General features: G+C 38.2%; 1 protein-coding gene across 2 annotated transcripts in view; it reads left to right on the plus strand.

Moving 5' to 3' along the window:
* Nucleotides 1–248: 248 nt before the first annotated feature.
* Nucleotides 249–26,989, plus strand: part of NPTN (neuroplastin) — a 72,955-nt gene continuing 46,214 nt past the window's right edge. Inside the window, exon 1 of one of the 2 annotated variants that reach the window (XM_030317753.1) lies at nt 249–507. In XM_030317753.1, coding sequence (XP_030173613.1) covers nt 417–507 — 91 coding nt within the window. In that variant the 5' untranslated portion in view covers nt 249–416. The remainder of the gene's footprint in view (nt 508–26,989) is intronic. The other variant, XM_030317752.1, reaches the window with a different exon arrangement.

Raw genomic sequence — 26,989 nt, forward strand, 5'->3', positions numbered from 1 at the left:
CTGCAAGCACACTACTCGGTTCCTCAGGGCCAAGGGAGTGGAGGAGCCCCGCCTCTCTCCGTCACGTGGCCAGAAGCGCCGTTGGCACGTGACCCATCCCGCTCTAGGCCAATCAGCCTCCGCAGGGGCGGGACGCAGAGTGTGAGGGGCGGCAGCAACACAGTCGAGGCCGCTTCTTCTCGCGAGCCTTGCCGCCGTTGCTCCTTAGCCGCCCACGGCCCGGAGTGAAGATCTCGCGAGGCTTGGGCGCTGCGGCGGTAGGAGGAGGACGGAGAAGGACGGAGCCTAGCTGTTGCTGCCTCCCTCGCTCACTCCTTCGCGCACTCGCCCGCCCCCTCCCTCCCTCCCCTCCCTTCCCCGGCCCCGGCTCCGGCCCCGGCCCCGGCCCATTCGCTGTTCGGTCTTCCGCAGGGAGGATGTCGGGCTCGTCGCTGCCCAGCGCCCTGGCCCTCTCTCTGTTGCTGGTCTCCGGCTCCCTCCTCCCAGGGCCAGGCGCCGCTCAGAACGGTAAGTGGGGCGCCGGGGGCGGGCCGGGCGGGGGCTGAGAGACGCCGGCGACCCGAGCAGGCCGTCCCGGGCCCGAGGAGGTGCCGGAGCAAGGGGAAGAGGGCCGGTCGAATCTGAGGGGCTGCGGACCCGAGAGGAGATGCCGGTCTGGAGTTCCAAGAGGCGCGGGTGTGAGAACCGAGGCGCCGGTCCGAGAGGTGGGGGCGTCCGTTAGGAGCCTGAGGTGTTGCAGACTTAGAGGCTCCGCATCTTGGGGCTCGTCGCTCCGAGTCAGGGAGGGGACACCCAGGAAGCCGACGTGAGGAGCTGGAGTAGCGGGGGCGGATGGGGAGGGGGCGCAGCTTTTAAAGAAGGAGGTGGAAAACAGGTATTTGTGGTTAAGGCGACGAGAGTGGTGTCAGGCTGCCCAAGAGAGCGGGGCTCCCGGGCACTGGGGTCATCTGGGATTCTACCGGAGCCCCGCGAGACCGGCGACATCCTTAAAAAAATAAGGGAGACTTTGGAGGGGGGAGGGGAGTCCTGAAGAATACTGAGCAGAGTACTAGAGCCCCAAGGAGGGGCAAAGACTCGGGGAACCTTGGATAAGGAGGTGGAGGGAAGGTAGGTGGAATGCTAAGGTAGTGGGTTGACTGCAGTAAGGGATCTGGAAAGAGAAGCAGCTGGGGCTCTCAACGAGATGGGGGAAGAGGGCTGGGTTTGCTAAGGAGGGTGGAGTGTTGGGCATTCTGGGGTAGTGGTTGGGAGAGCAAAAAGGAGTGTCTAAATAAGGAGAGGAAAAATGAGCAGAGGATGGGGAGAAAGGGTTGAAACTGAGGCAGGGGGAATATTTATTAGAGCAGTAAAGGTGCCTGGGTAGAGAGATGGGGGTGAGGCGAAGGCAGAAAATAAGGGAAGGGAGTAAAATACAGGAAGCCGGGGGTGTAATGTTGGTGTGCAGTGTGGAGGATATATTAGGGATGGGAGGAGCGGAGTTGTGGCGAGTGCTGGAGGATACTGGTTAGGCCTTTGGGAAGGCAGGGACACGTAACTGGAACTGCCCTGGTGGGACTGAATCCGCCTGAAGACCAGGCGATGGAGGAAGTGGGTTTTTAAGATCTAAAAGTTTCGAGGAAGAGCAGACATTATTTCTGAGGAACATACAAGTAGTTCCTGAGATGCGTGCAGGGGATGGTGGAAACAGAATTCGGTTTTAAGCTGAAGCTCTTCAGAGAAGATGGAGAGAAATCGTGAGGAATCCCCGTGATGGGGGATCTGGACAGAGAATTCTGACTGGTGAGGACATGTGTTGCAGTTCAGCTGCTGAATTGATCTTTCACCGGTGAAAAGTACTGTGAACTAGTTTCTGCTCTTGTGGAAACAGCCTTTAAAGTATTTTTATAGGGAAGAATTTATGAGAAGTCAGTACTAGAGAGTGAACTATAAATTACTTTTGCTAATTCCTCAGTGTCTTCATTATGCTAGAACAATTTAAAATTACTCTTGTTAGAATAGTTGAGATGTAATGGTTTTCAATTTTTTTTTTAATGAAAATGAAAAAAAAAATTGGCTCATTTAAAAAAAAAAAAGAGCCAGCGGAGTTAAGCATTCTAAGGAGAGTCTGGGCTTAAATGCTGAAGATTACAGTGAAAATGCATCAATCAAGGATTGAAAACCCATTATCCGTTAAATGTAAGTGTTGTAACAGATTGCACTAATCAAATCTTATGTATGCTTCACCGCCTTGAATTATCACTGCAGGGGTCAGCGAGGACATATTCTTCTGTCTCTAGCATTGAACATGTGAAGTCTGTTGGGTAGTTTTCGATTTCCTCCAAAGCATGAGGCCGCTATGGAAGTCTGATTTGTGTCATCAGTTTTTAGTCTGTGTTAACAATGTGCCTTAAAGGAGCCTAATACTAGTTTCACCTTACCTATTTGATGTGTGGAAACAGCATGGTTTCATTTGGCACAATAGGTGACAGATTGTTGATCTTAACGTGTTTAATCTCTGTGCTGTGGCTTGGCTTCTTTCAATGATTTATAATACGGTGAAATTGTAGTTTCTTAGCAACTAAAGCAAGGTTTTTGGATAGGCCTACCAAAGACTCAACTGGCTATTCTCAGCAATGTGTTCTAAATACAGCATAGTGCAGCTTTTCCTTGAAATGAGCTTGAATTCAGTCATATGACATGACTGGTGAAGTGGAGCTGAGCTTGTTCCTGACCCAAATGAATGTAAATTTAAAAGAAAAAAATGGCTGTTTTTTTGAGTTTGAGTCCATATAGGTAAGGATGCCATTTTATAGTTTTCTATAACATGTCTTATAAGATTCATGCTTTCAACTGGTAATAGCCCTACAATAGTCTGACCTCTTGTTATGGAGTTTATGTTTTCTTACATAGTGCATCAGAAATGGATACCATGCTCTGTATGATATCAAAATGTTAGATTATTTATTTAAAATGATGACTTAGGGAAAAAAACACCTAAGTGTTTCTGGATTAAGTATGTGGTAGTTTAGACTGAGTATAAATGTTTTTCAAAAAGTCTCTTTCATTATCCCGAAAATGAAAAATTTGGACCCTCAAGGTCTCTTACTTCTCACCTCTGTGACCCATTACCATAGAGACCCAAGGCTTTCATTCAGGTAGACTTTGTTTCTCATCCAAATATTTAGACTTGGTAGGACCACAGTTTAAATTAAAGTCCTTAGTTACGGTGTTGGTTTTTTTGTATGTATCAAGAAAGTTGTAATTCATTTTAAAGGAAGAAACTTGTTTTAAAGGTGGGGAATGGGCTAAATGGGTGATGGGTATTAAGGAGGGCACTTGTAATGAGCACTGGTTGTTTTAAGTAAGTGAGGAATCATATATGTTAGCTAACTAGAATTTAAATAAAAACTTGAAAAAAAATTAAATTCCTCAAAAAAAGTAACCTTTTTGATAAGACATTCAAGAACTTTAGACTTTAAAATTAAAATTGAATGAGCGTAAGCCAAGCGTTATTATATGGTGATCAAGAATACAGACTTTGGGGGGCGCCTGGGTGGCGCAGTCGGTTAAGCGTCCGACTTCAGCCAGGTCACGATCTCGCGGTCCGTGAGTTCGAGCCCCGCGTCAGGCTCTGGGCTGATGGCTCGGAGCCTGGAGCCTGTTTCAGATTCTGTGTCTCCCTCTCTCTCTGCCCCTCCCCTGTTCATGCTCTGTCTCTCTCTGTCCCAAAAATAAATAAAAATGTTAAAAAAAAAAAAAAAAAAAAAAAAAAAAGAATACAGACTTTGGATCCTGATAGACTTGTGTTTGAGTCCAGCCCTTTTAGCTAAGTGATTTTGAATAAAGTGCTTAATACTTCCAAATATCAGTTTTATCATCTGTAATTTGGAATTTATAATAATGCCAGTCTCCTAGGGAATGATGCAAAGATTAAATGAGGTAATGGCCATAAAGTACTTAGATTTCTACCTGGCATATAGAGAGTGAGTTTTAATAGAGTGAATTTTTACTATATGTAATATATATTACTATATGTGCCATATGCTATATTATGTAGTATAACAGTACTATATGTACTAAGTGCTCACTATAGTGTTAGCTGTTACTGTTATCCTTTAAAAAGTAGCATTATTATTTTTCTTCATGTATATGTTGAACCACTTGTTAGTTAATACTGTTCACTATCTTGAATAAAGTAAAGTAGGCCATTTTGAAGGCCCTCAACGGAGAGATTTGCGCTTGAGCTTATATAACTTAAAGTGACCAGCTGCGCTGCCTCTGCAGTTGCAAATTCTGGTGAGGAAGTTTGTATTTCCATTTCATTGTCAGGGAGATTTCATGGCTTTTTCTTTCAGTGAACGAAATATCTTTTCATATGGGCTAGATAGAATCTAGAAGTTTTTCATAGAATCCCATTGTGAAAAAGAAGTTGAATGTAGTGCCTGGCACACAGTAGGAGTGTTGGAGATGTTAACTGATGAAAGAATGTGGAATGGAGTGTAACAATGTAATATACTCATGCTGAAAATATAAAATTGGATAATTAACACTGCTCACTGGGAGAAAATAAGGAGCCTAATGAATTTTATTGTTATTTTTTTTTAAACTTTTTAAATGTTTATTTACTTTTGAGAGAGAGAGAGAGAGACAGAGCATGAACGGGGGAGGGGAAGAGAGACAGGGAGACACAGAATCTGAAGCAGGCTCCAGCCTCTGTGCTGTCAGCACACAGCCCGATGCGGGGCTCAAACTCGCAGACCATGAGATCATGACCTGAGCCGAAGTCAGATGCTCAACTGACTGAGCCACCCAGGCGCCCCATGAATTTTATTATTAATGAGCTCAACTTTAAGAAACTATTTTGCTTGGGTGATACTGGGTAGTTGTGAACATTGTGATTTGTAGCAATGCCAGTATTTGAAATAGATGATTCACAAATCTTTTTCTTTTCTGTCAAGTGCTGTTTGCTTCAATGGTTTGGCAGTTTTCTCTCCAAGTACATTTTTAGACATATATTCACTATTGATTGTGCATCTCTTCTTTGGGTGAACTTAAATGAGCTACAGAAGACAGATGTACCTAGAGCAGCTGTGGCACAAAAGACATGCCAGATGTCAAGCAACACATCTTAACATAATTAATCCAAATAAGATTTTAAATGACCAGAAGAAATAGTTTGCTTTGCAATAAAGCATTTCCTGAAGAGATTATAAGCCTCTAGTCTCTTAGGCAACTGACAGAAGTGTCACTGCTGATATCACAGAGCACTGAGGCGAGAGAAATTGGTCCTGGGTCTGGGGTGGAAAGGCCCTGTTACTACGTCAGGATTGGTCCTGTGCTCTTAAGTTTTTGTTTTTCAACGTTACTAGATTCAAATTGGAAAGAGATGCAGATGGGGTTTTTGTGTTGTGAGACTTAATAGAGCTGACCTGCTAATACTCCAAGGTTTAAAACAACAAAAGGAAATAAAAGTCTTTAAATATAAATGTGCTCCATAGTCCAAACATTGGCCAAAAATTAAGATCGAAGATCATTACACGCCTGACTTTGAGTTATACAAATTTTCATGAGGAATTAGACTGTTATGTCTTGAAGGAATCCCGTTCTTTTTATAAATACAATTTTGATATGAAATGTTTTCTCTAGTGGAGCATATTTTTAGACATTAGTAAAAGGCAAAATGTTACTGTATTGTCTTTTTCTTTTTTAAAATAAAAGTTAATTGTTTAACTGGGTCTGCAAAGATGAACAGATGTGGTCAAATAAGTGCTGTGACAATTTGAACACTTTCTCATTTACTTAGTTTGAGCTACTTTTTCAAAGTAAGGTATATGTAAAATCTGATACTTGCTGGATCTATGTAAAGGGTTTTGTTTGCAAGACAATTTGGGAAGGTAGCGAGTAGCTAATAATCTATACAAATGTGAAGTATGTAAAAACACAATGAATGACTATGTTGGATAAAATACAGGAGATGTTCAATAAAACTTTGGGTAAAATTGTGCAAAGAAGTTTTGGAAGAGGTGAATTCTGTAAATTTTCTACATCTGTTCAGTTTGGTTACAGTGAGGACAGTCTGGACAGGATCAGACATAGAGAATGACGTTGTAAGAGAAAGGGAAAGGATGCAGAAGTACAAAGAGAAAAGTAAGATGTAAGACTGAGGAATAAATATTCACTTGAGAAGCATCTGGAAAAATAGAATCTGTCAGAAAGAATAGAGCAGGAACTTCTAAAGTAAACTCACACATCAACAACAACAAAAAATGACGCGGAACTCCTGGGTGGCTCAGTCAGTTGAGCGTCCTGACTTCGTTCGGCTCAGGTCATGATCTCGCTCTCTGTGAGGTCGGGCTCTGTGCTGACAGCTCAGAGCCTGGAGCCTTGTTTGGATTCTGTGTCTCTCCCTCTCTCTCTGCTTCTCCCCTGCTCATTCTCTCTCTCTCTCTCTCTCTCTCTCTCTCTCTCTCTCTCTCTCCCACCCTCTCTAAATTAACATTAAAAAAAATTTTTTTTTAAATGATGCAGGGCGCCTGGGTGTCTCAGTAGGTGGCCTCCTACTTCGCCTCAGGTCATGATTTCATGGTTTACGGGTTTGAGCCTGGCATAGGGCTCTGTGCTGACAGCTCAGAGCCTAGAGCCTGCTACAGATCTGTCTGTCTGTCTGTCTGTCTGTCTCTCTCTCTCTCTCTCTCTCTCTCTGCCCCTCCTCCCTCACGCTCTGTCTTTCTCTCCTTCAAAAGTAAACATCAAAAAAAAATTTTTTTTTAAAATGGTGCGAAATCACCTCCTGTGACTTTCAGTGTGCCTCTTTAAATAAAACATTATTGTATTGTTTTACATGAATTGTTAAAACTACCATTGATGATGTGAAGTTTGTTTTTTTTTTTTTAAGTTTTTTATTAGAGAGACAGTGTGTGAAAGGGGAAGGGGCACTCTGAGAGAGAGGGAGACACAGAATCAGAAGCGGGCTTCAGGCTCTGAGCTGTCAGCACAGAGCCTGACGCAGGGCTCGAACTCACAGATGGTGAGATCATGGCCTGAGCCGAAGTCAGATGCTCAACCTACTGAGCCACCCAGGTGCCCCTGATGACATAGAGTTTAATTTTAAGCACCTTAGGTAATGCATTTTTAAACTTGTTTGTGAGGTTATATAATATATAATACATGCTTCTCACTGAGTTTAAAGTGACATTGCAGCGATCTTACGAAAAAACATTATTTCTAGGTAAAACATTATCTGTTTTTCAAGAATTTATTCAGTTTAGGAGGAGTCCAGATTTGTACCTATCTAATTCTAATTTACTGTGTTACCTAAAACTGAAAGTAGTTCTAACTTTTGTCTGTTTTTATGTACATACAAAGATATACATTTGTTAATCAAACCTAATTAACTTGAGGTTAATTTTACCTAATTGCTCATAACTTTTTTTGTTTTCGTTGCTCATAACTTTTAATTGGTCTATCTGTGTAGAAATGGGGTTTAAAGAATTTCTTAAGTATTTGCAATACAGTAAATTAGTGGGAGACATATTTGATGTTCCTCACCCACTTGTTGGTTTTTTTGTTTCTTATTTTTGTTATGTTTTGGATATTAAAAACCCAGTCCTATCTCTTCATTAAAACAGATTGTGGTCAGCTTTGATGGAAGCAATCTTGTGTACTAAAAAGTTGTGAATGGTATTTTGCATCTCTGAAAACAATTATGGAATGTTTTAAGACTGGCTTTCTTTCCAGATAATCTTAATTACTAGAAGCTTATGGTGTGTTTTATGGTATTTTCCAGAAGTATATCAGTTTAGATATGCTTTGCTTCGTTCTGTTTTAGCTTGGTTTATATTGTTGTTACACCCAAGTATCGCTTCAAAGTGACTAGACAGTGAAATATAAATGAGACAATGTGAAATCACTCTGAAAGTGTCAGGGTTCTATATATTATGTAAGATTCTATTATCAGAAAACATTAAGTTCCAAAATGTACCAGTAGTTTAAATCATATTCAAATGTATACTCACATTCTAAAAGTGATTAAATATAAAATACTGTACAAGACAAAAGGTCAAGTCCTTTTCTGATAGAATATTAACAAGGCGAAATGTTCCTTATGCAGTATGATACAGTAAAAAGAAGAGTGTACTTGTGTATATAAATTGTTAGGACATTGATTCTTCTTTTCTTCCTGATACAGCATTTGAAAACCACTTTGACTAGATGATTTCTAAATTCCCTTCCAGTTCTAAAATTACACAGTTCTATTGACCTTATAACTTAGAGGCCCGAGGGAGAGAATACTTTATTTTAATAAGTTTTTAGAAACTTACTTTTTGGAAATAAGAAAAATTGACTTTGAGGCATATACTGCTTTGAAATCCCAACTGCCTGTAAACCTACTTCAGACAATGTTTGTAGTTTTTGTTTCAAGGAAGGCAGAATGGTGTAATAGAGATCTTATATTAAACTCACTGGGAAAATTGCCAGTGTGAGTTAAACATTTTAAGAAATGAAAATCACTGCCAGGTAGGTAGATATTTTGTGTTCTTTCTGTTGGTTGAAAAGTAGTTGACTTGGGGCGCCAGGGTGGCTCAGTAGGTTAAGCATCAGACTTAGGCTTAGGTCGTGATCTCACTGTCCATGGGTTCAAGCCCCGCGTCAGGCTCTGTGCTGACAGCTCAGAATCTGGAGCCTGCTTTGGATTCTGTGTCTCCCTCTCTTTCACCCCCTGTCCTCCAACCTCCTAACCCCCCGCCCCCCCCCACTCATGCTCTGTTTCTCTCTCAAAAAATAAACTTAAAAAAAAAAAAAAAGAAAAGTAGTTGGCTATTGTGGAGGCCATGAAGAGAAAATGAGGCACACTAAATAATTGTGTTCTCCTTTGAGCAGGTTTGTTTTCTATTTATGACTTCATTTCTCCTGTCTTAGTTTTTTTTTTTTTTTTTTTTTTTAAGATCTCTAACCCTTTCCATTATAGTTGAACAAGACAATCGAACTATTACTGGAATTAAATCTGAGGAAGTTCCTAGAGAGATAGTCCTTAGAAACAGTGTGTTGAAGAGTCTCAATTTTTTTTAATGTTTATTTATTTTTGAGAGAGAGAGGGGGGCAGAGCATGAGCAGGGGAGGGGCAGAGAGAGAGGGAGACAGAATCTGAAGCAGGCTCCAGGCTCTGAGCTGTCAGCACAGAGCCCAACGTGGGGCTCAGACTCACAGACCATGAGTTCATGACCTGAGCCGAAGTCAGACGCTTAGCCAACTGAGCCACCCAGGCACCCCTCAAAAGTCTCAATTTATATGTTTATTCATTATACTTCTTTGTATTTGTTAGGTATGTCCATTTCCTTGCTTTTTTAAAAATGTTTTTGTTAGAATTTCAAACATACAGAGTAATGTAATAATCTCCCATATACTTATCTAGTTTCAAGTGTTATCAACTACATCCTTGCTGCTTATTAATTTTAAAATAACCTGATAATTAACATTACAAATTAAATTTTCTAGTTGCTGAAATACACTTAGTAGACATTAGCTTATATTATTAGTAAAATAGAAACAATTTGGTTCACATTTAATTATGTTGAAATGATTCTAAAAATATAAAAGCTCTTTAGAAAAAGACTTTCACACTTTAGTCTGTGACCCAGATGGAGAAATAGATTTTATTTGTGACTAACTAGATGCATAAATATGTAACATTTTGTACAGCAATGTCTGCACTTTGTAATGTATATGAAGAAAACTATTGTGACCTGGCTAGATCCTTAGTTCATTAATGGATGGTGAGACTCCTGTTTGAAAAACAGCCTTTTCTAGTATGGAGTAGTTTTGGGTTGTTTTGTTTTTATTTGTTATATGCCATGTTAGTCTGGAACAATCTGATGATATTTATAAACATAGTAAAGATTTTCACAACGTATCTGTCAGTAGTATCAACATGTACTGTTACTGGTCACTATTAAAGAGGAAAATACAGCATTGTTGAATTAATACATTAGCCATTACTTGTATAATATTGGTTTTTGTTTTCCCTATTTGGATTTGGGACATAGAGGAAGCTACAGTAATTTGAATATCATAAGCAAAACATAAGTTTTGTAGTATGTTTAGTTGTCCTTTTAAATTAGAACTTACGTTCCTTATTCTGTAGCCCCTGCCTTTGAATTATTGGTTGAGTACAGGGCTGGTAGCTTTACCTGTTTACTCAGAGCTAAATGCTTACTCTGATGCTGTTGTCTGAGGCACTTTGCTGGTGAGTCCAGAATGACTTGAGCACTGGCCAGAGGAAGGGAGGGAAAAAGAAAGAAGCATCACAGAAGAATCATTAGCCTTTCATGTTTAAGATCCTAGAGTTGGCAAGTTTGTTTTCTCATTTTTAGACATTGCTTAGAGGAAAAAAAGGCAACAATATGTCCTTTGTTCTGTTTTGGCAACTATTGGAATACTCTGTTTCTCCCTCCCTTCCTCCCTTCCTTCCAAAGACCTTATTTTTAAAGTAATCTCTACACCCAACTTGGGGCTTGAACTCAACAACCCTGAGATCAAGAATCATAGGCTCTTCTGATGGAGCCAGAGGCACCACTGAAATACTTCTCAGTCCATAGATTGAAGGAATATGTTACATTTAACTTAGGATTTTTCATTTTTAATTTAAGTTTAGCAGGTTGGAAACCATTGTGGAACAACTGGAAAAAATGGCATAGTAGCTTCAGCATTGAAATTGTATTTGTTAATGTTGAACATCAAATCATTCACCAAGGAAGATGAAATAAATGGTCTTAATGCAAACCAGGAAACTGCTACCTGGGAAAAAGCAGCTATAAAGAGGTTTCAGATAACTTGCTGGGAGCTGTCATTGAATTACCCTTAGACAAGTAACCTAGTGATCACATATCAAAATTATGGAACTTCTAACAGTATTACTGTTTTCTTACTAGGATAGAACTTCAAATAATTATGAACACTTTCTATCCACATTTAAGATGAAATGCAGATAATTCTACATTTTTTTATAAGTTTTTTTTAACGTTTATTTATTTTTGAGACAGAGAGAGACAGAGCATGAATGGGGGAGGGTCAGAGAGAGGAGACACAGAATCTGAAACAGGCTCCAGGCTCCGAGCTGTCAGTGCAGAGCCTGATGCGGGGCTCGAACTCACGGACCGCGAGATCATGACCTGAGCCGAAGTTGGCCGCTTAACCGACTGAGCCACCCAGGCGCTCCCAGATAATTCTACATTGATGGTAGCATAAGACTTAGGAAAAAATCCTGAGGGATCTAAATTTAGGAAAAGGGAGCACTAGGGGGGGATATGATTATCTATTAATACCTTCAAGGTAGCAGTGTAAATGAAGTAAGGGAATTAGGCAGTCTCCAAAGATGGATGGGCTGTATGAAAGAGCGGTGGCCTAGAGCAGGAGGAAGAAAAGTATAGGTTTAGTATTAAGATTTTAATGAAACTAGCAGAAGAATAGTTATTTGCACTTACTCATTGTCAGAGCCATTATAAGTAGGACAAAGAGCTGATTGGGAGGGACCTCATAAAACAAAAGGGAGGATCTCTTTCTGTTATATCTAGTACTTAGAAGCTCAATAATAGAAGAAAAAACCTTTATGGAAATGAATATAAAATGAAATGGGATGTCCAGAAGTTTCTAAGGGTCAGAATTAGTTTGTTTCCAACACTAAAGTTCTGTGATTATGAATTCAAGAAAAATGGTAGATTAATTTTGAAATCCACTAAAGTAGCTTTTTTTTTTTTTTAAGGTAGCTTTTTAATACATTAAAAAAAATCTTTCAGGGAGAGGGAGAGAGAGAGAGAGAGAGAGAGAAAGAAAGAATCCCATGCAGGCTCCACACTCAGCTCAGAGCCCAGCGAAGGCTCAATCCCATGACCCTGGGACTGACCTAAGCCAAAATCAAGAGTCAGCAGCGATCAAAAAGACTGAAATCTTGCCATTTGCGACAATGTGCATGGAACTAGAGTGTATCATGCTAAATGAAATAAATCAGAGAAAGAAAAAAACATTTCACTCGTGGAAATTTAAGAAAACAGATGAACACAGGTGAAGGGAAGTAAAAATAAGATAAAAACAGAGGCAGACAAACCATTAGAGATTCTTAAATACAGAGAACAAAGTGTGGGTTGCTGGTGGGGTGTTTGTTGAGTAGGGGGATGGGCTAAAGGGGCTTGGGGCATTCAGGAGGGCACTTGTTGGGGTGAGCACTGGATGTTACATGGAAGTGATGAATCACTAAATTCTTTTCCTGAAATCATTATTACACTATATGTTAACTAACTTGGATTTAAATTTTAAAAAAAGGAGAAAAGGAGGAAAAGGGGAAAAAAATCAAGAGTCACATGTTCAATCGACTAAGCCTCCCAGGTACCCCTAAAGTAGCTTTTAGGATCTACCTGTAACGCTGAAAATGGGATTCTCTTTATTATAACTTTCATAAACAACTTTTTTTGTTTAGTTATCAAAAACCTATACAATGAAACTTTTACAGTTTGTTTTACACTTGGAAGCATAAGCTTCAGAAGAGTTCATTCACTAGACTGCCTGGAACCTAGTAAAAGTTTAACCTTTGGCTCTTAGAAATTAGGCTTTGTCTTTTATATGGTAAATGTCAGCTATTAAGAAAGACTTATCAACAGAAAAGAGCACTTACAGACTCTCATTAAGACTTCATTGGTCAAAGTTCTGCTGCATAGAAGCCTTCCCTTGTTCTTTGAGTGGGAGCTGGTGCTGTAATACTTTGGTAGAGGTGGGAGCTCACTTTAATTAGTTCAGAGTGTAGGGTTGCCAGATAAAATGCAAGATGTCAGTTATATTTGAATTTCAGATAAACAATGAGAAATTTTTATTTGTTATTGTTTTATTTGTTAAACAGTAGAAGAATGTCTTTTTCCACCCCCATTTTGGTTTTCCATTTAGAACTTAAAGACAAAGAATCTTGTCATTTGGTGAGTTTGAAATCTTTTTTTTTTAAGGTTTATTTATTTTGAAAGAGAGAGAGAGAGAGAGAGAGAGAGCGAGAGCGCACATGCAGTGGAGGAGCAGAGAGGGAGAGAGAATCCCAAGCAGGGGATTTGATGTGGGGCTCAAACTCATGAACTGTGAGACTATAAGCTGAGCAGCATCCAAGAGAGTTGTGTGCTTAACCGACTGAGCCACCCAGGGGCCCCCAAAACAAATCTTTTTAAAGTAGATTTGATATGACCCAAATTGTTTTATATTGCAAATTGTGTATGAGAAAATAGGGTAGTTTTTTTTTTTTGGTTCCATCACATTTCTATATATGTTCTTCAGTTCTGTTATATTTGATAGAATATGTTTTTTATTGTCTAAAAATTGAAGCTATTTTCAGGAAGGATGTGAGCAGAAGGTCTCAAGTTAGATTTTTTAGCAATTCCTCTCTTCTTACCTAAAAATATTTTAAAATTTAGGGCACTATTGCCTGAGGGTATATAACAGAGATGATTCTGGGGTTATTAGTTCAAAGATTGTCCTTCAGATTTTTACTCAGGGGCTTGGAATGTATTTGCATTATTGGTGTGGAAGAAGGGTATAAATGAAGATATGACACACCCTTTTCCTCCTAGTGGGTTCAGAATAATTTTTGCTTGCTGAATTATAGCCATCTGATATAAAGAGTCAGAAAGTAGATGTTAGCCCTGCAGTCTAGGGATATGATTTCTTTACAGTTAAATTTTATTTTATTTATCTATTTTAAAAAAATGTTTATTTTTGAGAGAGTGAGTGAGCGAGAGTGCACAAACAGGGGAGGAGCAGAGAGAGAGAGAGAGAGAGAGAGAGAGGGAGAGAGATACATAGAATCCAAAGCAGGCTCCAGGCTCTAAGCTGTTGGCACAGAGCCTGACACAGGGCTCAAACCCATGAACCGTGAGATTATGACCTGAGCTGAAGTCGGATGCCTAACTGAGCCACCCAGGCACCCCTACAGTTAAATTTTAATACTAAGAAAAATCATGGTTTTGTGAACTTTAATTATAAGGTCTTTGACCAGAGGTGTGTCACTGTGTATTAATAGTTCAGTATAAGAGATTTTACTTTCTGTCCTTTTGATGTGGGCTGGGGTGAGGTGGCTATAAAAATAACAAGAATTGAACAATGTAAGAGGTTCCAGGGTGAATGATATAAAGTAGCATAAAACATAATCATAATTATACTTATGCATTTATTTGAAATATATTTAATGCAGTCTTAAGAAGTGTTAAAAATAATTCATGGTTTTTATGAAACTAGAAAATTAATATAGTTTACATTTGGTGCCTAAATTCAGTTGGAGACCATATTACAGGATAAACTGATAGATTCTTTCCTCCCTGTGAATGTAAAATGTAAATAAAAACTATGTTTAAAATGTTATTTTTGTGGGACATTGTGGCTAAGTAGAAAAAGCACTGCATTTGGCAGTAGACTTGAATTCCTATTTCCATTTTAGTTGCTATGGTTTCTATTTTTTAAGTTGGTATAATACTTAATCTATAGGATTTTCATTAGATTAAATGATGTGCAGGAAACTGCTTTATAGACTGCTGTATTGTAAAGTGGCATGCATGTGTAGTATTCAGTTATATAGGACCTTGTCCTTTATAAGAGTATTTACCCTTATAGGTTAACTGCAACCCTGGTGGTTCATAGGAAATTGAAGAGGAAAATAAAGTACTAATGAGAAGGGCAAGATTAATTCAAGGTTGGTTTTTCTGACAAATGATGACTATATTTTAGAATATGCATTTTATTTTATTTGAATGTGCATTTTGTTTGTTTCTTATTTATTAGAGAGAGAGCATGTGTACTTGTGAACAGGGGAGGGGCAGAGGGAGAGAGAAAATCCCAAGCAGGCTCCACGATGTAGGGCTTGATCCTACCACCCTGGGATCATGACCTAAGCTGAAATCAAGAGTCGACACTCAACTGACTGAGCTACCCAGGTGCCCCTAGAATGTGCATTTTAGTTGGTTGTCAGCAGACTAGCCTTTTGACTGAATCATCCTCCCTCTGCTAGGGAAGGCTGATACTAAAATTTTATAGTCTTTGAAGTGTGCTTCCCTGTACTGCTGTCATCTCATGTTAAATCTGGTTGCAGGGACACCCTGTTATGCCTCATCCCTATTCATTCCTTCCCCTAGATAGATGACAGAAAGTAAAGTATATTTTGTGTCCTCATTTTTAACACATTTTCGTAACTCTCCTTTGCTATCCTCCATGAACTTCATAGATGTTTTAAGCTTCCTACACATTAAGAAAAAAAATATGTAATTCCATAAATGTAATGTAAAGGAGAATATAACTTAAAATACTTATTTCAGTCTGAATGTTCAGGCATGGCTGCATAGGAAGGCAGTGAGGTAGCCTGCCATTTATATTCTTATGTAGAAAAACAAGAATGTGATAGCTCCAAATGCAGGCTGATATAGTCCTGCTTTGTAAAGGTGATTCAGATACCACAGGTGGCATTGGTATTGACAGTGTCATTTTCTGAGAACATGAACAAGTTTTGGTGAAGTTTCAAATGAAACAAAGTCCAGTTTATCCTCACTTTATGTAGTAATTGCATTCCTGGAAGATTGAATGATGATTAAAGTCATGTAAATATTTGTTTATTGTTTTTTACTTTGTGTTATATTTAAAACAGAGTTTCTAGGCTCAGAGCAAGGTTTTCATCTTGAATGTCATTTGAAAGTTGTGTAGGGAGAGGGGGACAACTCTTTGTTGTGCAAGACATTCCTACTTTGTGGGATATTGAGGATCCCTGGACTTGGCCTACTAGAGGCTAGTAGTACCATCTCAATCATGTATCAATCAAAAATACACCCACAGATTTCCAAAATGCTCCATAAAAGGCAGAGCAATCTCTGTTGAAAATATCTCCATGATTCCCTCCACTTGTAAATATCCTCTGCTAGAGGATTATAGTACCTAGTCCCCAGGACAACCATTGGTCAAAGCCACACTGTTCTAGGAATGGAAAGGTAAGGAGAGCAGCTGTTTACTTGTTTTTATTCATTTTGTTAACATGCATTAAATTTTTTTTTAATGTTTATTCATTTTTGAGAGAGAGACACAGTGCAAGTAGGGGAGGGGCCGAGAGAGAAGGCGACACAGAATCCAAAGCAGGCTGGAGGCTCTGAGCTGTCAGCACAGAAACCGAGCAGGGCTCCAACCTATGAACCATGAGATCATGACCTGAGCCAAAGTCTGATGCTTAACCAACTAAGTCACCCCAGGCGCCCCTCTTTTTGTTAATATGCGTGAAAGCAGGGGTTGCAAATTCAGTTATTGCAGGAGCGAGGCAAGTACTGCTTGCTAAACTGCATTACATGCTTGGACTGAAAACACTGCAAGTTGGACCTCTAAAAATACTGTACTGGTCAAATAAAACTGTCGCTGGACCCCGTTTTGCATGCCCTTTACCAAAGGATTATATTATGAGTTTTGAAGCCTGAGACATTGGATTGGAGTCCTGATTTTTGGCAGTTCTCTTAATCCCCGTTTCCTTATCTGTTAACTAGGAATAACAGACACCTCATACACAGTGGTGGTTAGGATGAGATTGCATATGTAAATCACTTAGCATGATACTTGACAGAAGATATGTGCTGGATAACCTTTTCTGTCACTAATACCATTTCAGTTATCTTGGTTTACTTTTTAATCTCAAAGCTAGCTGTGTTTTATAGTGAAATGATTATGAAACTTGAAATCTCTAATATGGGGATATTAGTCCCTTATTTTTAATAAAAACAAGGAAGTAATTAAAATGAAAGTTTTCGGCTAACACACAACCTATCAACCATTTAAGGTATTTGGAGCTTGATGCTTATAACCCTAAACATTGCTAATTCCAAACTATTTCGGTAGATCAGTGACTTTTGGTTAGCTTTCAATTTTAACTTAGCAATTATGTTTATTTAGCAGTGCTATTTAATTTTGAAGTAACGATATTGCTAATACTACAACACTTTATTGCACCTTCAAAATTAGATTATGCCATAGTAGTGACATATTTTTATAGTTGTTGCTTGAGTGAGAAATTTAGCAACATAATTTTCACTAGGAAACTCACATGTATGACTTTCTTCCAGTTGTGCATTGAATGCTTTAAAGGTTCCACATTTTCTTTGTTCTTGTAAAATGCTTTAAAAGCATATAGATCTTGCTGTACATCTTGTTTTCATACTTTAGCAGCAGAAAGTTTTTTTTCTTTTTAACTTTAGGCATTAAGACATACCTAAATGATTAAGGCAATACAAGAAATGTGTGCTTTATTCCTTTATTCCCATCCTCAGAATTCTGTTGTTCATCTTTGTTTTCCTCTACAATATGATTGAGTCATTTTTAAGAGCTCTGTGCTTTTTATATATGTGTATATATATACGTATGTATATATACATGTATATACACATGTGTGTATGTATATACATATATGTGTATATATACATATATGTGTAAGACCAAGAAATATATATATATAATATATATATATAGTATACATACAGTATACATATAATTTTTTAAAGTCCTCTTTTTTTCTTATTTGGAATGAAAAAGGCCCTCTCAGTGGGCCAATTTCAGGTATCAAGAATTCAGTCATCAATGTAATTCCCTTCAGTGACAATGAGTAACCAACAGATGTTGCTTTTTTTCCTATTTTTTTTTTTTCTATCTTAATTTTAGTTCTTACCCATACCTATCTGGTCTTGTCCATTCTGGTGTCTTCCATTGTTTCTAGGCAAACATTTGGCACTTTTAAATTCTTTGTTCTGTTTTATTTGAATATCTTTGAGGCAGAGGGGTGGCACATTCAATTATACTTGTCATATGCAAAGTTTAGTTTAATTGACTCATGTTTTTGAGCCGGAGTGTTTGCATATTGTGACTTCTGGGTATTTTTGCTTCTCCTAATAGCTGTTTAATGATTTTCTTTATGTGATGGAGATTTTTCTAACATGCTCTTAAAATCTTTTAATTCCCACAGGGTTATAATGTCCATATTTTCCAGAAACTGCTCAGCTAGTCTTCGAGGACTAGCACAAAGGAAGTTAATTCCTTATAGAAGTGAGGACATAAAGAGAGAAAGAATTCCAGGCAGGTGGCTAGTAATGAATATTGATTATGAACTATGAGGTGCTTACTGTGGGCTGGCAAATTTTAGTGCTTCCCTGCAAAGCTACCACTTACTGTGAAGTGCACATGAAACATTCTGAAATGTCTGCCTATAGAGCATATAATTTGCTATCCTTTGGCAGGCAGACATTAAAATTCAATTATGGGATGGGGGTGGTGCTAGGGGTAATCAGGTTTTACAGCTGTAGGACGAAAGGGCAAACTTTGATGTTCACTAAAGAAAAAAAACACTAGAGTATATGGAGTAGTAATTCTTACTTTAGAGACAACACTAAACTATAGTGAAAATTGAGAAATTACCAGTAGAAGTATGAGATGGCTAGCATTTGTATTTATTTCAGTAACAGGTATGTGTATTTTAGCAGCTTTAAAGTCAGAATGGGAAAGAAACAATGGGAATGTGTTTTCAGTAGCGTCTTAGAGTATCACTTTACCATTCTGCAACAGTATCCATTTGTCACTGCAACAGCTCAAGAATTGTATCAAGTCTTAAACTCTCAAAATACACCACTGGAAAAACTTAACAGGCCCAGTAGTAACTAGGAGAGCCTGAGGTAACCAGATACATAAAACTTGTCAGCTATCTCTACCTAAAATATAATGAAGTTTTCATTGGGTTGAATTTTCAAAGAATGGATATAATTTACTACAGGAGGGAATATTAGCAGACAGGTAGGATAAACCTTCCTGCCTTGGATACTAGTTAACCATTTTGATGTGGAGTTATTTCATTTAAGTTTTTGAAAAAAGGGGATAGTTACTGGATCAAAAAATTATGAAAGGGCTTGCTTACATGGTAATTTCAAATAATACCCAGGTGTATAAGGTAAAATATTAAAGTTCCTCCTTTTATGCCTTGATGCCCACTCTCCAGGAACAAGCACTGTTAGTAGTCTGTTGGGTATCCTTACAAAGCTTGTTCTATGTAGACATAATTTATAGACTGTAAAGCTCTAGTAGTATTAATTATGATATAATTTATCTTGGTATTTATAGCCTTCCTTTATTGACTATGGTAATTGGAATGATAGATATTTTTATTTATTAAGTGTATGGAGCCTTTAGAATACATCTGTTGTTACTCACATTGTCACTGAAGGGAATTACATTGATGATGACTGAATTCTTGATACCTGAAACTGGCCCACTGAGAGGGCCTTTTTCATTTCAAATAGGGAAAACTTTATTAAATGGAAAAGAACAATATATTTATTTTTATCTTGGGGCATATTTTTTTTTTTTTTTTTTGGCTGAAATCTAAATGTTCACGCATTTAATATCTTGGCCATGTGGATAATTCCTGGGACAACTCTGCTAGTTTTTAGTGAAAGCATTCTGGATACAATTTTGCTGTCCCTTTTCAAGAGAAGCGGCAATATTTTGCTGGTGTTTGGGAGACTAAGTAAGTAATATAACCTCATTGTGGTGGTGGAGGGGTACTACTTAATCTTGGAGGTATGAGATACTGAAGACCTGAAACAAGATGATTAGAGTACAAATAAATAATTATGAAAGGAGAGAACAGAGTTGAATTGTTGCCTGAATTTTGGGATTTCCTGAGGAATCAAGGAGGGAGCAGATTGTAGTGGATAAAATATTAGTGAATAGGATTCAGAAGATTTGGATTCTAGTAAGGGTGCTGCACTTGAATTAGAGCCTCTTTGGACCATGGTATATGTTAAGTTGTAGACTGGGGCAAGAATTAGATTTAAGTTTTCAACTTTTTAAAAATGTTTGTTTGTTTTGTGAGAGAAGGAGAGAGCCTGTGCATGAGATGAGGAGGGGCAGAGAGAGAGAGAGAGAGAGAGAGAGAGAGAGAGAGAGGAAGAGGAAGAGAGAGAGAATCCCAAGCAGGCTCTGCTCTGTCAGCAGGGAGCCTGACACGGGACTCAATCTCACGAATCAATCGCAAGATCATGACCTGAGCCAAAATCAAGGGTCAGACGCTCAACTGACTGAGCCACCCAGGTGCCCCTAAGTTTTCAACTTCTGGCAGCTGAAAAAAAAATTTTTTTTTTTTTTTTTCATTTAAAAATCAAGTAGAATCTCAAGTAGAGTTGTTTAGGGGGAGAGGGAGATTCCTAATTGTTCCCCAGAATCCTTAGGGTTGGAGGAGCAGAATTTTAAAATTGATGAAATGGGTGTCCTCTTTGTAGACCTACTACTGAAGTTTTTGCACAAGGATGTATCTTACCTTTGGTTCATGATCTACTTGCTCAGTCTTATAGCTGCCTGGGAGAGGTCCTGTAGATACTTGGCAAAGTCAGTGATTAAAGTATTTATACTAATAGATTTGTTTATGGTTGACATAAGACCAAAGGAAATGATGATCTCTTTAAGGCAGAATCTATAAAATAGCACAAAGATAGTCATCCTGTGCAAAATGTTAAAATAATTGTTAAAATAATCTTTATTGCAAGATTTGTCAGACTCTTTGTGAGAAAGACCTGCTTGTCATATGCATTGAGTTTTGAAATCCAAGAATATGCACAAGATAGGAGAGTGCAGAGCCACGCTGTTAAGTCCCTGCCTGGAAAAGGATTCAAAGTGCCGTTCGTTTTCATCCCTCCGTGGGAGGAAAATCTTCAGGGTATGTGTGGTTTTAGAACCACCTTGGCAATCTGCCAATAAGAACTAGAAATCTACCACTAAGTACCAGTTTACTAGTTAGGAACACCAGCTTAAAACAATATGTCACAGTTGGGAATGCCAAAGACCTTTTAAATTCATAGGCACACGTAGAATTTTTGTATAGGTAACTTAGATAATTGGGGATAGATGTATACTGAAAAAGGCCTGAACTGGTAATATTGATGAAAAAGAAGTAGAACACACTGTGCAATAGTCATTCTGAGATAAAATGTTTTTGGTTTACATAATGCATATAGGATATTATTTAGTCTGGTTATCTGTAATAAAGTATTGCTGTCAGTGAGGCAGAACAGTGTAGTGTTTTGAACTCCGGAATCATAACTGCCAGCATCTGCATCCTGCCTCTGCATATCTGTAGAACGGCAATGACAACCTCAAGGAATAGGCTGTATTTTAATGTAATGAGATTGTATAATATACACTTCACTATGCTTGACATATATAAGTGATCAGTAAAGGTTAGGTGCTGTTATAATAAATTTGTTTTCAGAGACATTCAGTTAACTGTTACTATCTTTTTAGAATTTTTAAATTATTATTATTATTTTTTAATTTTTTTAACGTTTATTTATTTTTGAGACAGAGCATGAATGGGGGAAGGTCAAAGAGAGAGGGAGACACAGAAGCTGAAACAGGCTCCAGGCTCTGAGCTGTCAGCACAGAGCCTGACATGGGGCTTGAACTCACGGACTGTGAGATCATGACCTGAACCAAAGTCGGACACTCAACCGACTGAGCCACCCAGGCGCCCCTAATTATTATTATTTTTAATTATTTTTAATGTTTATTTTTGAGAGAGAGACAGAGACAGAGCACGAGCAGGAGAGGGCAGAGAGAGAGGGAAACACAAAATCCGAAGCAGGCTCCAGGCTCTGAGTGGTCAGCACAGAGCCTGATGCGGGGCTCGAACCCACGGACCATGAGATCATGACCTAAGCCACCCAGATGTCCCTAGAATTTTTTTTTTTTTTTAAAGAATAGTTAGAAAATGTCCTGCTTTCTGCCCTTTCCTCCATAGATGACTTTCTTAAAGATTATCTTTCCAAAGAAGAAATTTCTAGGCTGTTTGTTTTTGACTCCAGGAGCTTTACAGGGAAATCTGAATTTCCTTCTCTTTTGGGATGGATGATGGGCAACATCATTACCTAATTTGGAAAAGAATGGGAAAGCTGAATTCCAACTGTAAAGTAAAATATCAAAAGTCTATTTAAGTTCAAATTTTGGGGGTGCCTGGGTGGCTCAGTCGGTTAACCATCTGACTTCAGCTCAGGTCATGATCTCAACAGTTTGTGAGTTCGAGGCCTGTGTTGGGCTCTGTGCTGACAGTTTAGAGACTGGAGCTTGCTTTGGATTATCTGTCTCCTTCTCCCTGCCCCTCCTCTGCTTGTGCTCTGCTCTCAAAATAATAAATAAATGTTAAAAAAATTTTTTTAACTCAGTTTTTATTCCCTTGCTTGTTAGGATTAATGGATATGGATGCATGGCAAGAAAACAGTCGTTAGGGATTCCCCCCCCCCTTTTTTTTCTTTTTAATGACAGTAACTTCTAGGGGCATCTGTGGTAAATTCAAACATACCATAGTCGAGTTTTCTAGAATTTATGATTCTGTCAATACTCAGAAATATGACTGATATTGTGAAAAACTCCACTAATTTAAGAAATATGGTTTCATTTATTGTACTACTCATTAACATACTAATTACTAGTATATTATTAAGTTTTTAATAGGTTGAAATTTGACAAAAGCGTTTTACCCTTAATCCTCTGTTAATGAGAATTGTATTTCTCACCATTCTTTTAACAGGTGTTATTGACTATAATATGTGCAGCAAGCCATTGTGGGGATACAAAATTATAGACCTGTTCTGGTTTTCAAATAATTCATAATCTGTTAAAATATACTCTCAAGCACAGTATTGCTTTATGCATCTTCATGGATTCAGAGAATACTGTATTTCAATTTATTGACCATTAATAATATGCAGATTTACAGAATATTAGCTGTTACATTAGAAAAGACTTTACAAATCATCTATTCCAATCTTATGATTATATACACAAGTGAACTGAGGTTTCAGATGAAACATCTATATTCTCAAATGGAACGATTTCTTTACATTATTATAACTTTTCTTAGTCACAATTTAAATTGGTATGTCTAGCATTTTATTACTGTGAAATTGGTATTCATTTCTGAAACAGTATCAGAAAGCACCTAATAATACATTTGAAAGAGTCAGTGCTAGCCTGCATAATCTTGGCCTATTTTGTACCAGGGTTTCTAATTTTACTAGATAAGATAGTACTCTCAGACTACCAAGTAGGGAACTACCTTTTGCAGATATTAGAGTTCATTGATCTTTGTATACTGTCATTTGAAACCAAGGCAGTAGAGCTTGGATATATATGCATACTTTATATGGTTAGTAGGGAAATTATCTTAGCCAAGGGTGGTATAGCTACCAAATAATATTGAATGTAGAGGAATAGGGTTGAGGACTTACCAGTTTTGATTGGGGGGCGGGGTGGGAATCCAGGAATTTGGAGGTGCTTTGTAGGACTAGATATACTTAAATTTGAGACATCGTTGTTTTAACAGTCAAAGGGGTTCTTGGAAAATTATTGCTTAGAGTTCTTGGGAAAAGTTTGTAAATCACAAATACACTGTATTTAGAATTGAAAGTTAATTGACCTGGAGTTTTAATCTATATAGCTCCATTCTGATTGCTTGATTTTACACTGTACAACCTCCAGGTTCCCCATTAGTGGGGTAACCATAATTCTCTGTTGGTGACTATTGCCCCATCACAATTATTCATAGCATCCCTTTCACTCTTAAAAGTGTCCTGGTTTAGGGGCGCCTGGGTGGCTCAGTTGGTAAAGTGTCCGACTTTGGCTCAGGTCATGATCTCATGGTTTGTGAGTTTGAACCCTGTGTCGGCGTCTGTGCTGACAGCTTGGAGCCAGGAGCCTGCTTCGGATTCTGTGTCTCCCTCTCTCTCTCTGCCCCTCCCCCACTCATGTTCATTCTCAAGAATAAATAAACATTAAAAAAAATTTTTTTTTTAAAGTGTCCTGCTTGCATCAGAAACACAAGACTGGTGGATATTACTTAGCTTATCTGGGTTAAACTGAATTTTCATTGCTCAAAGATAATTTTGCATTTATGTCTGATTTTTATTTTTATTAAAAAAGTTTTTTTTAATGTTTATTTTTGAGAGAGAGAGAGTCAGAGCACGAGTAGGAGGGGAGAGAGAGAGGGAGACAGAATCTGAAGCAGGCTCTGGCTCTGAGCTGTCAGCACAGAGCCCAAACTGCCAGATCATGACCTGAGCCACAGTTGGACACTTAACTGACTGAGCCACCCAGGTGCCCATTATGCGTCATTTAAAAAAAAATTATCTGAAATCAGGTACTCAATCCCAAGGGCAAATAAATCTTAGTATGTGGTTATAAGTATTTTTCAGTTAGTTTATTTAATTATTTTTAATGGACTTTAGTTTTTGGAGCAGTTTAGGTTCACAGCAAAATTGAGCAAAAAGGTACAGAGAAATACCATATATCCCCTGCCCTTACCCACACCTACAGCCTTCTCCACTAATACCCCATTCCTATCAGAGTGGTGCATTTGTGGCAATTTGTGAACCCACATCGATACCACATTATCACTCAAAGTCCATAGTTTACATTAGAGTTCATTCTCAGTGTTGTCCATTCTAGGAGTTTTGAGACATGAAATGACCTGTATCCGCTATTATAGTATCATAGAAAATAGTTTCACAGTCCTAAAAGTCCTCTGTGTTCCACCTGTTCATTTTCCCCTCGTCCCATAGCCCCTGGCAACCACTGATCTTTTTACTGTCTCCATAGTTTTGCCTTTTTTTAGAGTGACATATAGTTGGAATCATACAGTATATAACCTTTTCAGATTGGCTTTTTCACTTCGTAATATGCAATTAAGTTTCCTCCATGTCTTTTCATGGCTTGATAGCTCATTTCTTTTTAGCACTGAATAATATTTCATTGTCTGGAGTATATTTAATTTTAAGAAAGTGTTCTTGATAGTCTCTTTATAAGTAGGCTTACTAAATTCCACAAGTAGGATCTTAATTCTTCTAACAGCAGATTGAATGTATGTTATATTCCCATTTAGTGGGGGAGAAATTGTTTATTTGCTTTAAGCATGATTTTCCCTGCTTAAAACTTTCTTCATATTATATGCCCCTTTTGGGGATGCAAGTGAAATTTCAGGAGTGAACTATAATTATGTCAGTTGTTGAGAATTTGGAGAGAAATACAGATCTCCATGAAGTGTGTAATAACAAATATTCCTTACTCTCTGTTGCGTAATCTCACCGTATAATTTTGCCACTGTCATGACTTAAGTAGTAGGAAAGTTTGCAATTTCAGTAAAATAGGTGAAGGAGTCAAATTTGTCTCATAACTCATTTTTAAAAATTCAGAATAAGACACAACATAGTTTTATTGAATATCCTCAGTTTTTTTAAGTTGAGAGACCATTGGAGCCTAGATTGGGGAAGGAAATTGCCCATTTCATGCTGTTGTTGAAGTGGAGAATCTGTCGTGGTCATTTGCCTGTGTGTTACTGTCTTTATTTTCCAAATTCATATCTGGTTAGTCTTTATAGAAATATTGAAGAGGACCAGAAGGTGAGAAAAAGAACATAAACATTGCAGCACTTCATGAAAATAGGAGCTACATTCCTGTTTTTTTTTCCCCTGTCTAGATTCATTTGGTATGTGGCATATTGATTGGTTTTGTTTTCAGTACTTTACTGTGGAGTGCATGCAGGGTGAGAGTTAGTCTAATCTTGGGCTTCAGGCTGAGATTCCATACATTTTCCTTTTTAAAAGTTGAGAAAATTTGGTTAGGATTAAGTATTAGCTTTATCCCAAGAAAAATTGTTTCTCAAGATAATCTTTGGAACCAAATGGGTGCTGTTTTTATGAAAGGTTAAGGATTCTTTATAAAGGTGAATAAATAGCATTAGGCACTGTACTCAAGGAAAGTCTAGTGTTGCTTTGGGAGCTTCTGGCATGGATCCTGTGCCTTGTATCCAAGTCATTAATAGCAACAACATGAGAAGACCCTTCTTTTACATCTTCCAAAGCAGAATAATATATTATTTACCTGATGTTATTAGAAGTGTTGTCCAGATAAAGGAAGGGAATTAATTCCTATTTTGGTATATTTTATCCTAGCAAAAGTGCATTGCATTCAGTGGTGAATCATTTGGAAAGAAGTGTAATTATGTAGAAAGTTCCATTCTCAGTTCCTTTTTCATCCTCCCTGAGTGATCTCATCTCCTCCCTTGGCTTCAACTTCCATCTAAGCTGATAATTCCCAAGTGCGTATTTCCAGCCTCCACCTCTCTCCTGAATAACAGATCCATATTTTTAACTACATCTGAACATCTCACTCACCAGCATAGCTTATCCTGTATGTGTCTCCAAAGCCAACTCTTGGTTCGTCTTCCTTTATTCCATTTACAGTATCACTCTCCACCCGGTGGTCAACAATTTCAATTGGCTCATTCCCTTAAACATTTGTCACATCCATCACCTTTTCACCATTTCTACAGCTACTCTTAATTAGTTCAGACTCATTTTTCATTTGGATTATTGAAGGAGTTTCCTAGCTCCTTTTTTTTCTGATCTATCCTTCATACTGCCACCAGATTGGTGACACTGCTTGTTCTGTGGAAAGAAGCCCAGGCCTTAGCCTGCAGGATGCTTGTCATTCTCCCTCAATTGTGAGGTCTTGAGGTTACAGACTATCTTTTTTTTCTGAGCAGCATGAGTACTTAACAGGTGCTTGGCATGTAAAAGCACTCAAAGTTGAATTTTTTCAGCTGAACCTAGAACAGTTCTGCCACTTCTTAACCTTGTGCTTCCAACTGTTTCCTCTTGCCTAGAGCAAACCATCTCTCCTTTCTACACAGCTGATAAGGCTAGACTTTGACATGCATACATTTTCTGTGCATGTATCAGCCCTGTCCTACAGCAAAATTAGTTATTTCTTGTATGTTCCTGTTGTCTTTTGTACATCTGTTATAGAAGTAACCATTATCAGTTTACTGTATTTTGATTATTTTTCTGTGTCATGTCTTCAAGGTTGAGCTCTCTTTAGGAACAAAGTTCATTTACATTTTTTTTAAACAAACTTTATTTTAATTACTCCTCTGTAC

The sequence above is a fragment of the Lynx canadensis genome, chromosome B3 (genome assembly GCF_007474595.2).
Source record: "Lynx canadensis isolate LIC74 chromosome B3, mLynCan4.pri.v2, whole genome shotgun sequence".
In the NCBI taxonomy this organism is placed as follows: Eukaryota; Metazoa; Chordata; class Mammalia; order Carnivora; family Felidae; genus Lynx; species Lynx canadensis.